A 16,000-nucleotide genomic window follows, 5' to 3' on the forward strand; every position below is an offset into this window, starting at 1 on the left:
GCGAATTGTACTTATTTTTTCGTATATGTGTGTATAAATACACTATTGATCGTCACCTACCGTATCTACAGTACACTTGTTGCCAGTCGGCTGCACATTAACATTAAAGTGAACGAGAAGATATGGCTAGTTGTTATTATATGCTGCAGATAAAGATTTAAGCGCGGATCCATCCACACACGTTTTTACATGCTTCAACGAAATAGTGCACGATAAACGGAGATGCAGACACGTGGCAAATAACACACGCCTCGGACGGATTATTTTACAAATCGCCTTCTCGACTAAGTGGTGCTCTCGGCATGCAGCTCTTCTCACCTACGTACTTCTCCATCATTTTTTTTTCCCGCCGTCGCCTTCTGAAACTCGTTAGCATCCTCCCGTCGTACGTAGACGTTCACGAACATTCTAGAACATTCTGGAACTTTCTAGAACATTCTCAACATGTTTCCGCTGTTTCTTTCATTTTTTTTCCTCATTGTCATCTCGCATTAATGATCATCAAATTGAAAAAAAAAACAATTTTGCTTCAAATTGATACTAATTGCTATGTACGTGATTGCAGAAAAGCGTGAAACAAACATTATTTTTCAGCTTTTGAAGAATGTTTAAAGAAAGTAACTAAGTAGTAGAATATTATTTCGATCCAAATTTTGGTCAGAAAGGTCCAGGTTGAGAATTTACGATAAATATTTCGTATGTTTCGTTATTGTGGATTCTATTCAGAAGTCATCCTCAGGCGTTTTTCACCTCAAATTGAAATTTTCTTGAGAATTGAATAGATTTTGAAGGAAAATCCATAGAATTTCTGCGTGGCTAACTACTATCCGATCCTATTTATATCTAGATTTAGATCTTTTTCCTTCCATATTAATGTCCTACTCTGTCTATATCTAGACTTTTTTCTCCTTTTTTTCTTTTTTTTTCTAAACGCGTTTCTCTGATTGTGTTCGTTCATTTTTGAGAAATTTTGCATGAAAGTTGCTGATGACTATAAAGTGGAAGGTAACTTGCACTTTTGCGTAAAATATCATTATCATTCCGTAAAATGTGGTTTTCTGGATGAAATTTTGCATAGAATCAAAAGAGAAAACCTTATGGGACCTTTACAGTATCTTTCAGTCACGTCTACTCATGGCTAAAAATGTTCATGAAGGTGATTTGATAACAATAAATTTGCTAGATATTTTCAAGATTACTGGTCCCACGCAGAACTTGCTTGCAATCATTAAGGTACTTGATCTACAATATATATGAAATCTTTTAGAATTGATCCGTACAAGTTTGGTTTTTTTTTATCTTTGCACTAAAATAATCCGAAAATATAGCTGTCATGTTATCAAAATCGTCATAAGTTCGATCATGCTCTTCGTGATCAGATCGATTTTCATACTAACGTCAAAATCGATCTTCTCGGGACCGCGTGAATCTTTGTCTGATCTTCGCTTGTGCTCACAACGATTCCATATTTTCTCTAGAATTTCTTGAGCATCTTCAAAAAAAAAAGAGGCAATCCCGTTGGCATTGAGACGCATTGTGATCGTAGAGCGCGACAAACTGACGTATTGATTTCAGATCATTTTTGTGGTAGCCATCCGAAGGACTTTTCCTTCCACACTACCGAACTGTCTTTTTTTTCTTTTTTTCCCTCTTGCTCCTTTTCCGGATGATTTTTTTCCCAGTATTTCCTTGAAAAAATGTGTATATCAAGCAGTCGTTATTTGGTTTCCAACCGAATTATTCGGTGATCTCTACAATTTTTCATTGAATTATGTTTCGTTCGAAATTTCCCACCCGATCCCAGTCATTCGATCAATCAGTCGCTCTCGGTCGCAAGTTATTTATGTGTTCATTGGTATTCGCCATTCGCAATGGTAGTCAGTAAACTCGTTTTCGTCCACGATTATTCAGTGTTTTCGTTTCGGGAATCGTCTCGTTAAAACTGGTAATGATCACCTGTTAGTGCAACGATTTTACTTAAACTTACATATTTTAAGGCGCAAATGTTCGAATACGATAGATTGGCACTGGACGTGCTGAGCCTATCGCCAAAGCAGGATCAGGTGAGCTGTGTGTGTGTGTGAGATTACTACATAGTAACTGTAGTGAAGAAATTCTTATTAAGTTCTGAAAATCCTGAGAATACAAAATATTCCATGAAAATATTCATTTTATTTGAATTAACGTTCCGCAGCGACATCCCAGCAAAGCATTTTCCATTTCCTGATTAGATTTGTCTGCGATTAACGCCCTAACACGGAAGTTTACGCCTATACATCCTCGGAAGCTCTTCCATCATTTCCTCCGGTGTTTTTTTCTTCTCTCTTTCTCTCGGAAGAAGTAGGGATGTATTTTGGAGACTGTAGGTGTAATTTGTTGTAATGTAGTTCGTAACTTCGCGCCAACTATTTAAGCTTGAGCTTTCCTAACCGTGGTGATGGAGGCGATTTTTGGGTTGTAGGAATGTACGGTTGACATCTTTGTGTGTATAATCTGACGTTATAAAGGTCCTAACGCGAAAATACTCTACTTCTAAGGCTCCAAGTACTTTTATTATTTGTTTTCGCCACTTTTTTAGCCCTTATTCGCTTGTATGCGAGATTTTCTGGAAAATTCCACGTAGGAAACTCCACACAAACCTCTGTACCCTTTATGTTTGCTCCTTAGCTCCATGAAAAGGTTTAACACAGAACCGTGCTAAAAAGGCAACCAATAATTAACAAAATAAGGGAGTACAATGGAATAAATCCATCCAGTGTAAGAATCGCCAAAGAATGAAGAAAATCATAGCCGCAAAAGCAATTACGACAGAAGCAATTAGCAATTAAGCGAGTTTTTCCCCACGGATTTGCCAATGTGTTAATGCTAAACAAATAAAAACCATCACTATAACCAGCTGCATCTTGCAAATCTCTAACGGGATGAAAATCGTTTCCTTCTTTTTCGAGGATAGCCACATCTCCGCGCAATTCTGCAAATACACAAATTGTGTAGAATGCACGTCTAAGCGCGGAAATGAACATCTCTGAATAATTTTGCTTTTTGTTTTCCCTCTTTTTCGATCAATGGCAGAAATGACAAAAAAAAAAGAGTGGGAAGTGGGGGAATCGCAGAGTATGTATTAGGTTTTTCTTCGTTAGTTTCTAATATCCCATTTTGAAGCTTAGATGTGTTAATTTCCATTCACATGCGCTTTGCAGGGGTTTTGCACAAATGGTTAGGTGTTGCCTACTTTTTTGAAATCTTCGAACCATTATTTTAAGATTTTTACTTCTTCAGAGTGGCGGTTTCTGCCACTGTAGAGTAGAATTTGAGGAAGTTTCACCAGTATTTAAATCGATCTTTTTTTTTCTCAGGAAAGTCGTGTGCTTCTCTTCAAAACATTTTTGTTCTATTGAATATTCGATGACCAGCAATCAAAACAAAATTTTTAATTAGTGCTTAACTAATCGGAATCATCCTTTCGTGAGACCCAGCAGATTTCGTGCCGTGAAAAAATGTTCTATATGGAGAACTTACATCTTTAGATTTTAATTCTTTTCTAGTTCAATGTTTTATATTTTTCTATTTGTAAAGTTTTCTTTTTCGTTCTGTCTCGTTTTTGCATTCATATGCCGTTGAACCCCTTAAAATTTTTTTCTTCTTATTTTTAGAATGTTAAAAATTCTTCGTATATGAGTATATAGTCGGGTCAAAACGACATGAACCACGAGTGTAGTTGCTGTGCATTTGCGTACGATCTCGAAACGGCGCGGTGAAGGCGGCAGTTGGAACCAAGTTGGGACCGTTGTAAACTGCAGCGATGGTTGGTGCCAGCAAGGGTTCCACTACGCTCCTAACCGCTACGCTCCACCGAAGCGCCTCGAAAGAAGGGGCGTACGCAATTGCTTACGTGCTTCATGTCTTTTTGACCCTATTATAATTACTCTGTAGAAGGAAGAGAAATGTTGCGTAACAGTTTTCTCGCCAGTCCTTTTAGGACCTCATTTTTGTTTTACTTTTTATATGCATGTAATATTTTCCTTATGACCTTCATGTAAAATCTATAGTGTTAAAGTGAGAAAGTGGGTTATTCAGGCGCGCCAATGGATCTCGTCATCAGCGCAATTGATTCCTTCAGATGATTGTGGATCGTCATCCGGCTACGGTTCACCAGGTCGTACTCCTTTGGCAAGTCCACAAGGAGCAGAACCTTTTGGAGGTGAGTAATGCTACTTGCAACGTCTTTTTCTTCATTACTTCTCATTTTTCTTTTACAATCGTTTTGATACTTAATCATTCTTCAATTCCCCACTTATTGCTCTTTCTTCGAGTTTGTGGAGTGGTCTAAGTATTCACGATGAGTGCACTTACTACAGTCCTATATAAGTGAACTTTAAACTTTTTTGTTCGCATAAGCATAAGCAGAACTTTTTTCGTACTTGAGAAGAGATTCTACTTACTTGTAGAAACATTGATTAAAATTTGATTGCCTGTTCGCCGAATTCAGCATCAAAGATCATTTCGTTATTGCAACTTATAGTGTTTCATATGCTAAACATAAATTTTTCATCCATATCCGTTCAGATTTACAGTTTATGATGAAATTACCAGTTCCTAACTCGCATTTTACCGCATTACCCTGAGGCGTCACGCATCTTTTAATGCGATCGACGAAGAGAGGGGAAACTCAGCTATTCTTTTTTACAATTTAAAATAAATTGTTCCCTAAAGCATCATCATCTAGAGAGTACCGAGATGATGTTTTGACATTACTGCAAAGTTTAACAGCAAGTGAAAATCTGTCAAATGTCTGTCTGGCCGAAAAGTGCGAAATGTTTCAGCTATCGATCGATAGATGGACGAAATGTCGGCTGTTTTTCGCGGATCTTTCTCTATTCAACTTAGGAATTTCGTTCCGTCCTTTTTTCTTTTACACAGCAATAGCTTCCTTCCTAGGATACCAGGAAGTGTATACGTGTAGCTACTCCATTTTTAGGTAATTAAGTTTCCTGGTTTTTCTTCCAACTTGCGAAGACTTCATTTATTCACTTATTCTTTTTCCTGTATTCCAGCTTGTTACTCTTTTGTGCTGAGAAATGAAGAGCGTAGTCCGAACATAGGTCAGTACAACTTGGAATGGAGGAGTAATATTCTTGGTGTACTGGAAGTCTCCTTTAAAATCATATGTCATGATTTTTAATTTCACGAAATTTGGCGATCGATATTCTGTGCTTGAATGATGGTGGACGGAAAGAAATGTTTCCTCGAGAAAATTGCCAGTTTTTGCACTCTACTTAGACCCACTTTCGTTTCAGTTTTCTCAGTAGATTATTTTTTTTTGCTTTCAATGTTTGAGGATCAGAAGTGCCGAACTTTGATATCGTTGCTCTCTGCTGCTTTCGCGGCATCTTTGAGGATGTTTTATCTCTTTTTAAAACCATTTTGTAGTGTTTTCATTCCTACTTGGCTAAAATATTGCTCCAGTTTTTGCCCAGTATGCTATAAATCTATGATGGACAATATTATTCCGTTTTTGTATGACTCTTGAAGATTAATTTCTTATAACTTAAGGACTCTCCTTACCAGTACACATTCAACGGGCGTTTTCCGATGGTGTTGTGGCCACCGAAGAGACGACACCTCATTTTGGAGTAGGCTTAGCCTCCCCTGATCCAAATAGGCCGAAACTTACGGTACGTTCTTTGATGCTATGAAGTCTAGTTGTGCTCAGTGTGGAAAATGTAGATGTTATTTTGTATAAAAGCTTCTGTGTAATGCTTAAGTGGAGATTTTGTAAAAGAGTGTACATTGTATGGGTTTAAAGGCATCACCCCACGAATCTGGGGTAGTACGGATTCCGGGTGAAGTATTCGTATACGGGATAGTAGATTATGGAGAGAAAGGTGATGCCGTCTATTTCTTCCTAATTTCCGTAAAAAACGGCTCGGAAGATGCGGCTTCGAGCGTTCCGGCGCGCTATTTTCTACAAGGAGTTCGGTTGGAGCGCGCCAGCCTTGTGCGGCGCCGCATCTTTCGGGCCGTTTTTTACGGCAATTAGGAAGAAATGGACGGAATCACCCTCCTCTCCATAATCTACGATCCCGTATACGAATACTCCACCTGAAATCCGTACTACTCCAGATTCGTAGGGTGATGCCTTTACTCTTCCCAAGTCATAATGTTAAGCTGAACATAGTTCGGAGGAAAAGTGGGATCATTCTCACTTGGAATTGTAAATAGTCTCAAGGTCTCTCGGATGGCCTTTACTTTTTTCACTACTTTCCTTCGCCGTAATTTTCCAATCACCCACACACACACACACACACGTCTGTCACGTGATCCACGGTAATGCCGGCGATATTTTCTCGTCGGCGCACGTCATGAGTTATTCTTTTTCGGTAGTCTCGAGTTGCGTTAGTCATTCCGCTAAAGTGACGAAAATTCCTGCGTATGGACGTCTCATCACTTAGTAGAGGGATCGGGATGGGGAATTGTTGCAAAATTTGGATGAAAATTGTGACATTTAAATGAATTGGCTGTACACATAGAGTTCAGCGGAATTAAAATGATGAATAAAGAATTAATGGGGGATAATACAACTCTACTTTCCAAAAAAGTTTTTGATATGGACAGCTAGCTGTCAATTGTTGCACCATTGTAGCTATTGTTTTTGTTGCTATAAACTGATTAAACTGAAGGGAGTTTACTTTGGTTCTGGGCTGTAAACTCTAAGGATCGAAAGATTACACCTGTAACAAACTTTATAAATTTGAAAAGCATTTTTTTTTGTGAACACATGGTCGCTGAACAGCATAACAGCATTTCTTTGTATTTGAGTGTTCTATGTTTTCTATGTATTATGTTCTAATAATTTCTTCAGCTTTTTTTCTAGTGGTACGAGTTATTTTGTTGAGTTGGGTCTATTGAAATTAGTGAAATTTATTTACACATCTATTAATTAATTAATTTATTCAAGTTCATAAATGATGCAACAAAAGAAAAAAATGCTTTTCGAGTGGGAACTTTAAAAAAAGAAAGATCGGCAACTTTGTTGTCTGTAGGATCTGGTGCACTCTTTTACTTTTCTTCATTTTTTTTTTACAATTACTAGCTGATTGCAAGTTATTTGTAATGTTTATAAAGACAAAATAATGTCGAATCTGTTTTTATATCAAAATATCCAGGAACTTCGTTTGCTCTTTTATTCCTACTAGAAATCAACGACTATTGCAAATATCTATCATCTAATCAGTGGAAAAATTCACTGTGCTAACTCCAGGCTTTCGTTTTTTTTTTTTTTTTTTGAGCTGAGCTGATCCAGGATCGAAGTGAAAGAGTACTTCTAAAACAAGAAGAAAAGTTTTTTTGTTCTGTTAATTTTTTCATGTGTATTGCAAATAGATTAATCTGAAGTGGGACAGCCCCATTTTTCTTGTGTAATTGTGTTTGGTGAATGAAATTAAAGCCTTTCTTTCCCCCGGGGTCAATAAATTGGTGAATAACTTGTCTTGGAGGATTAAACAAAATGCTAACCTGATACATCGGCCAGGACTCGCAAATTATTGTCTGATGTGCACACACATTTACAAACGTCAAACGATTTTGAACTGAAGTTGAATGCGTGGGCGTATTTCTGAGGATTTTATCTTTTACTTTTATTGTATATATACTTTATACTTTATTTTTAATATATGACAATACTCTATAATTAAGTTCAAATTTTTCCAGGTGTATTCATATTCACTATTCACTACTTGGTGTTTTCAGGAGAGCGCGTCGGTACCTCTCGCGCTGGAGGACGGCTTTAGCAAGGATGAAATCGCTGGTTTCGAGGAATTATTATGCTCTCCCAAAAAGGCCCCACCCACCAAATATCAATGCCATATCTGCTATCGGACGGGACATTACATTTCTGATTGTCCTATGGTATGCGTTTATGCCCTTACCAGCCAACAAAGGCTAAACAATTCTGATTTGCTTGAAGTAAGTCTACTATTTCAGCGCTTTAACACACCCTATGATGAGTTAACACCATATCAAGGGCGAAAGAAGTGCTACGGAGAGTTTCAGGTACGCAAATGTGTGGTAATAATTCTGGATTTGTTATTAGACTAGCAGTTTGAGTTCCATTTCATCCATTGTCTCTTCGGATTTTCTTTCGTGTTCCAGTGCCAACAATGCAAACGCAAGTGGACAAGCCAAAATTCAGTGGCAAACGAAGCTCAGTCATGCATTAAATGCCACATTCCAGTGTTCCCGCACAAACAGGTACGACCTACTTTTTTGTTTCTTTTTTAATTCGAGAATAGAGAGAGACAAAGGCGATTTCATTGCAGACAACTGTCTGACCGTTTGTACAGACTTTTTTTTTGAGAACTATCTGTGACCGTATTACGAATTGAAGGCATCACCCCACGAATTTGGGGTGGTATGGATTTCCGATGTCTAAAGACTATCACAGGGTCGTAGATTACAGGAACGGGTGGGATAACGCTCATTTCTTCCTAATTCCCGTAGAAAACGGCCCGGAAGATGCGGTGCGTGCACAAAGGTGGCGCGCTCCAGTAGAACTCGTCGTAGAAAACAGTGCCCCGGAACGCTCGGAGTTACCCTACCCGTTTCTGCTATCTACGACCCCGTTTAGTCTTTAGCCATCAGAAATTCATACCACCCCAGATCCGTGGGATGATGCCTTTAACAGAGTTCTTCGGTTGCGTGAAAGATGTGGAAACGGTGTGAAAACTGCTGTTGTTTTCATCTGGGGGCTGTTCTTGGGTGTACAGACAATAGCGATGGAGTTTATTATTCCACTTACATTCTTGCCTACTGATTGATTGATATATTCAATAATACGAGTCATATTAGAGAAACGAGAACTAAAACATTGTTTACGGTTGAGTATTTTCGGTCGAAATGCGCTTTGAAGCGGATAATTAAGCTCCTGTTGATGGAATTTCGCATTCCTCTTTCTGTGTCTACAATTCATAACTTTTGAATGGATCGATGTGTGGTTGTTCATAGCTGCCACAATTATTGATCATCTTGTTTTTCTTCCTATAGTAAAAAAAAAGAAAGAAAACACTCTGTCACTCTTCACATGCTTGCTGAATACATAGTTTTCCTTGTCTTGTTCATTATGTACAATAAACGGTGGTTACTGCCATAAAATTGGGACAATAGACTTTTGGAATTTTTTCTGCACACATCTTTTGCCTCTTTGCTGATTCATGTATGTTCCAGCTTCCCGTTGAGAAAGCTGTAGCAATGGGTTTGATCAAAGCACAGCATGCGATTCCATCAAAAATCGCTCCAATCGGACATGGTCGTCCACCGGCGAAATGCTGAAGGCAAATGATACCGTAGTCAACTAATCGTGAGCATCAAATAACACCATATGCAGTATATGATTTTTTTCGGTGGTGTTCCGCCGTTCCATCCTTCTCCCAAATGTCGCTAAAATTTAAAATCGAGCGAATTTCTATCATTCACTCCACCAACAGAAACACCACTGTCTATCTGTATAATTGTGTCCTTTCTACAGTTCCCACCTGGTTGACCCCAAAATTTTTTTTTTGTACACATCGTAAATGGAGGCGATATGTTTTTGTACTGTGTATTTACTAGACGTCTAGTCCTCTAGAGTACCTTACACCCGTACGAGTTTTGTGTTTTGCTTCGGAAGCTCTTGTTTTGATATATGTATACATATTGTTTAGTAGATTAAGGTAGGATTTGTTTTTTTTTTCATATATCTTTATGGTTGTTTGCATGGTCAGTTGCACACGCTCAAATCTTATTTTTTACAAGCATGTCGATTTCGATGATATCATCGATAGACGGTAGTATCCAAGAGCTTCCACCACTATCATTCTCTCTGTCTCTCTCTCATCCGTTCATAATCGCAGGGCTACGTTTTCTGTATACGGTAGATGTTGCAGCCGACGCGCGCACGCGCGCGAGAATAATAATTTTTATTGAAAGCGATTGTTGAAAACAGCTGTGAACTACTGTAATCCCGTTTACGGCTGCAAAGTGTATAGAATCCCGGTGCACTCTCGTTCGTGCATGTGTCCATATAGTTGACATCGTTCTTGATTGTATGATATGCACCATTTTCTCTAATTTTCATCTTTTTCTTCGTTTTTTTTCCTTCTTCTTTTTCTTTATTAAGAATTGTTTAGTTATGTTGACCTACTACGGTTTTTGTGAGTACATACTGTGTGCGCGCGGCTATTTTTTTTTTGGAGTTACATATTGACATGTTCATTTGTAATAAAGATTTTTTAACAAGAAGATTCTTTTGAGGAAGAGGTTATTATTGTTGTTTACATGTTGATATGTTCATTATAAATAAGGGTTTCATAAGGGAAAGATTCTGTAGAAGAAGAGATGAATTTTGTAGTATTGAAAAGTTGTTATGCGAGTGAAACGTTACGATCCGGATGGTATGGGATTTGCATTCTCTCGGAGCGCGCTTCGAATTCTGACAAATTAGATTTATGAAGTAAGTATGGGGACATAAGCATAGTTGTGAGCTTGTCAAAATCTAAGGATTTTTCATCGCCTTGTAAGATTTTAACTATAATCCTTGAAAGAACCCACTCCACTTGATTAATATCGTAGATGGTAGAAATGTCATTCTGATCAAAGCTTTTAATTTTTGGCGTGTTTTTTTTTCATCGCCTTAGAAACTGGGAGTGGAAAGAAAACACACCAAGGGTGGGTGTCTAATAATGAAACACTAACCGCACAGTATTTTTATCAGTATTCATATGTTTTGGTGAACGATAACGTTCCAACACCACTTTTATATCATATTTTTTTATATATTGTATTTTGTATTTTTGTATTTTTTTGTATTTTTTTACATCACACTTTGATATTTTTCTAGGGATATAACAGTTTAACGACAGTTTAACGTGATTTTTTTTCGTGAGAATGTAATTAAATTACTATTTTTAAAAAATTCTTATGGAAATTTTTAGATTTAGATTTTTTGCTTAAAATTTGAAGTTCTAACATAGATTCATAAAGGAATTAATTGGATCTTCCCTAATCTAGTCTCATTACCTCTTGGCTTACTACCTCCTCGTGGTATTTGAAAGGATTACACTGCTTGCATACAAAGCCTTTTGCTGGTTTATCCTTCTCTTTGAGCTTTACGGCCCTACTTTGCGAAGCACTTTCTGGACATGTTCTTGTGACCTCCGGCTATATTCTTGTGGTCTCAAACAATACTCGGAGCACCACGCCGACGTCCGACGGGTCATCCCGTGTGTCTCTTTCCCGAACTCCTGCAGAACCAACCACAACGATAGTTTTGATATCTCTTGCATATTTTGTTTAACAGCAGCCGGAATACGGAATACTATTGAGTTTGTGCAAAAATAATGCGAGTTCTTCGTTCCCTTATCTTCACGACAAATTTTTTCCGGGCTACACTCATCTTTAATATCAGAAGCTGTATAGCGTTTTGTTGCGGATTTCGTTATGGCTATTAATGCTGAAGTGATTTTGAACGAGAATCAATATTTGGTCAGTACCAAGACTTAGAAGATAATATGTCCAGGGAAGATGTTCAAGAGATATCTATCTACCAAGACTTAGAAGATAATATGTCCAGGGAAGATGTTCAAGAGATATTCTTCTACGAGTTCGAGCTGGACAGATTTGCTGCGGAGACAGGTCGGAATATCAGCGGTTTTTTGGGTGATGGAAGCACCAACGCATCCACTGTATGACGTTTGTTCCAAAGGTTTCATTGTGGCGATGTGAGCCTCGAAGACAAGGAAGTTCGCGGCCACACTTTTGAGGTTGACGACCACCTGCTGTAGACAATTATCGAAGATGATCCGCTTGAAACATCATGAGAGGTTGCCCAAGAACTAGGCTTTGACCATATAACTGTCGTCCGCGGTTTCGAAAAAAAATTGGAAAGGTGAAAAAGTTGAACAAATGGGTGCCGCATGAATTGAGGGGTCCCAAAGAAACCACAGTGTTGAGATTTACTCAACGCCTCTTTTACGCAACAAGAATGATCCATTTCTCGATCGTATTGTTATGTTCGGTAAGAATAGAATCCTTCACCAAAACAGGAAGCGTCCTGCTGAACGGATGGAGAAGGATGAAGCTCCTAAGCACTTCTCGAAGCCGAAAATGCATACGAAGAAGACCATGGCGAATGTGTGACGGTGTACTACAGGTGCAATCCACTACAGCTTCATGAAACAGCGAGACCATCACCGCAGTGAAGTACTGCAAAGAGCTGGACGAAATGTGCCGGAAACTCCAACTTCTTCACCCGGCGTTAGTGAACATAGGCCCGATTCTCCTACACGACAGTGCCCGGTCACACTTTTCAAACGAGGCTATGAGACTCTGCCTCACCCACCATATTCGCCAGACCGACTATCACTTTTTCGAACATCTGAGCAGCTGCCTAAGAAGTAAGAAACTTCCAAAACCAAGGTGATGCCGAAAAGGATTTCCGGAAGTTCGTGGACTTCAAAAGGTCGTACTTTTATGCAGTGACAATAAGCAACCTTGTGTCTCGTTAGCAACAATATTTTGTAGTTCTTCAATTCTTTATCCAGAAACGCTCTATGGAGGTCTATTTGAAGCAATGTATAGAAAATGAATTATTTTCTTCATTCAAAGGGCAGAATCACTCCTAGTGTTTTTATGTTGGTTAAATTGATGAATTTTCTCCATGTAGAAATTCATTATTGATCAGCTATCCGTTCAAGGTACGACCTAGAGTTATCAATCTCTTCTTTCTTCCCCTTTGTCTAAAGAAAGAGGCGAAACGGAGAATTCAATCCTAAATCCTAAATTCTACTTTTTTTTGCTCTAGTGTATTCTATATAAACTTTTATCATCAAAAATGTGATTGAAATGGAATGTTATCAAGAGTGTGAGGATGGATGAAGAAGTTTCTTTTTCGCAAATATTCAAAGCTGGGAACGTTGTCGGAACAAATTCAGAACAAACTCACATATTTTTCAGTTCTTCAGTTGTGTTTTTGGAAAATCTTCAACACCATAGTGAATCAATCTAATTTTTCTTTAGATCATGTTCGTAAAGAAAATTTTGATGTCTTCTGAAAAGGTCATCAGCAAAAAAGTGGGTCAGTAGAGTAATGGAATACTTGGGAAAAACCGAAGGAAAATAACCAATAGGAACAAAAGCTCTAAGAATGTTTGACTTCCAATGATTTTTGAAATGATAAGTTGATGTATTGATAGACTTTTAAGACCAGATTTTTAATTGATTATTTATTAATTTGAATTTATTTGCTGACGCTTTGTCAAATCACATTCTGAGCCTGAAATATGCGAAGTGGTGCACATTTTAACGACCAAACGATCTTTCTACAACCAGATAGACAAAACTTCTATTCTTTGATCACAACACAGCAGTTACAGGATTTCTCAGAATTACTGATTCGCTGTAAATCTGCCGTCTCAAACGGAAATAGAGGATTAATGAAAGAATCAAAGTAAATAACATTCACTGAAGTCATCCATGGTGCAAGTAGGGCATATACAGCTCTTCACAGGCCCTCTGGAACGAATGCTTCGACGGATAGATACTGTGATGGGGTTTTCCGCAAACTATTGAGTCTAACACACTCTACGCTGAGTATTCTAACGAATTCTCGTCAGCATTGAATGGCGATCACTGCTTAAAGGAGGATGAGGTGATTGCCGTTTAACTGCTTACTGGATCTTCCTTTTCAAGTTGCCACCTTCGCTGACAGCATGTTGTTTTTTCTTCTTATAATCTTTTGTTGCCAATTCTTTTTTTTTCTGACGATGCAACGCATCAACGGCTAAGAATCTACCGTTTTACGCGCGGCATTTGGTGGACAGGACTTTCAAGGTTTCTGCGGATTCTCTCACGGACCTTCTTCATAATACTTCAAGTGAAGTGAAGTCATCAATGTTTATCTCGTCCAAAACGATCGTCCTCGCTTCTCAAATCTTCGTAGCGCTGAATGGTTCGATGATCAGTCGCAGAGAGATTTTCCGGTTATAGAATTTCGGTGCTGATTGTAGAAATTTAGCTTGAACGTTGTTAAATAATCTGTTTGCTAAATCATATCTTGTGGGATGACGAGGCGTTTGAGAGAGTAGATTACACGTGTCTTTGATTTTTCCAGGCTCTGAAGAAGGCGACGACGCCGAAACGTTAGCCAGAATAAAGATCAATAACAATATTGGTTCAGCTTAAGAAAATAGTACACAATTGAACGTTGTTGTTTCTCCTTCTTGATATTGTTCTTTTATCCCACTGTGACTTTTGTTGGTTCCTCTTTTCTGAACTTATGTTGACTTGATTAATTGTTTAGTGTTTTTCTCCGGATAAGCCATGTATGTAAAAGCAGTCGTGTCATCCTTGAGGTTGATGAATTGAGCGTGTCGGACTGCTTAAAGGCATCACCCCACGAATCTGGCGCATGGATTTTTGTTGGAGTATACTTATATCGAGTCGTAGGTTATGTATACTGAGGTGGTTCTGCTTATCTCTCCATGCATCACTGTAAGATGAGACGAAGATGAGACGAACGCTGTTTCTTACGAGATCTTCTATTGCAACGCGCCACCCTTGCGCCCCGCCCCAGCCTGCGATTCGTCGAATGAAATGAGTTGCCCATCGGGCCGTCCATATGGATTTTCGACGAGTCGCAGGCGGAGGCGGAGCGCAAAGATGACGCGTTGCAATAAAGGATCTCGTAAGAAGATTCCAGATTCCTGGGGTGAAGCATTTAAAATAAAACAAATAACATGTGAAATACACAATAAATGTGAAATGTGAAACCATCAGCTCCCATTCTCGATGAGTCGTGCCAATTGCGCTGTGCATCACTAAATTTTAAGGCACCCCGTAGACCAAATGCTGATCTCAGATTTCGGGAAGCTTAGCAGTGATCAATGACTGTTCGATTCGAAATACTTCGTTCAAAATAGAAGAGTCATCTGGGGTATGAAGTCAGTTCCCCGTGTAATCGAGAGGCACTCTTCCTTTCGATTCGTCCTAGTATTATTTGTTCTAGGAGTTTTGGCGCGAATCCAAAATGACTGAACTCGCGCTTTAGGTCCCGGTGCCGAAATTTCAGCAGTAATTTCAAAAAAATGGTTGGGTCAGTTTTGAAATCAATGTGTTCTGTTGACCACTGAAATTCTCAATAAAGTCACTTAAGGTTCCTTTCGAGCTAAAAATAACGTATGAAAGAGGAGATGGTGAGTGAGTAACAAAGCTGTACCTTTCAAAATTCTAAATTTTATATTTTGGTACCAATAATTATATGTTAATAATAAGTTTTAGTTGTTCACTTCTTGTTGTTGTTCAGTTTATTCTTTAGTTTACTTCTTAGCTTAATAAGTTTAACATGTAAATGTTATCAATAGTGAAATGACCTCGAAGAGTTATTCAAGAGCTTTGTAGGATTACTGAATTATTATCAACAAGCTAAAGGTGCAGTAAATAAATTTGAAATAGGCGCATTTCGTGAGATTAATATTATCCCTGATTTTGACTTCAATAAGGTTAGAGTTAACGCATTTAGAAAAATTACTCGAAAAATATCGTATTCACGTTAAAATCACCTTTAAAGTTGTAATGTATGAACCCACGGTAAAAATTGTTTAAGACATTTGCTTTTACTTTATTTACTTTTCCCACATTTTACTTTAGTAATATTTTTTTAGTAACGACCTCCTGAAATCAAATCTTTCCGTATCTCTCTAATTGGACAAAGCCACAATAGTACACGAGTACAACGAGTTAACTCCATTCAGGACCTCTTCAACTATGGAATACAATTGTGAGTATTCGCAACTTCTTAGTGAACAGATAGAATGACACTATTTCGATTATGTATTTTTACAATTTTTTACAATTTACATCCAAATATATTTCGGGTATAAATTTGTCCGCATTCCCCCTTCTATGTATTTCTGGACTATATCAATATATACAATATATGAATCAATATTTTTGAAAAAAAAAATCATGC

The 16,000-nt window shown here is 38.1% G+C and overlaps 1 protein-coding gene across 3 annotated transcripts; it reads left to right on the forward strand.

The window, feature by feature from the left end:
• Positions 1 to 302: 302 nt before the first annotated feature.
• Positions 303 to 9,327, forward strand: RB195_003539 (uncharacterized protein; the record flags this gene model as incomplete). 3 transcript variants are annotated; one of them, XM_064201234.1, is made up of 11 exons in its annotated part: positions 303 to 322; positions 1,123 to 1,156; positions 1,805 to 1,836; positions 1,912 to 1,945; positions 1,998 to 2,063; positions 4,078 to 4,201; positions 5,554 to 5,675; positions 7,750 to 7,908; positions 7,984 to 8,052; positions 8,152 to 8,250; positions 9,223 to 9,327. In XM_064201234.1, 11 exons carry the CDS (start codon positions 303 to 305, stop codon positions 9,325 to 9,327), a joined length of 864 nt encoding a protein of 287 aa, XP_064057115.1. The 3 variants fall into 3 exon arrangements, with proteins under 3 accessions (XP_064057115.1, XP_064057116.1, XP_013305845.2); XM_064201235.1 differs by lacking the exon at positions 303 to 322 and having other exon boundaries at positions 1,135 to 1,233; positions 1,821 to 1,855; XM_013450391.2 differs by lacking the exons at positions 303 to 322; positions 1,805 to 1,836; positions 1,912 to 1,945 and having other exon boundaries at positions 1,135 to 1,233.
• Positions 9,328 to 16,000: the final 6,673 nt, after the last annotated feature.

This window comes from Necator americanus, chromosome IV, assembly GCF_031761385.1.
Source record: "Necator americanus strain Aroian chromosome IV, whole genome shotgun sequence".
Lineage (NCBI taxonomy): Eukaryota > Metazoa > Nematoda > Chromadorea > Rhabditida > Ancylostomatidae > Necator > Necator americanus.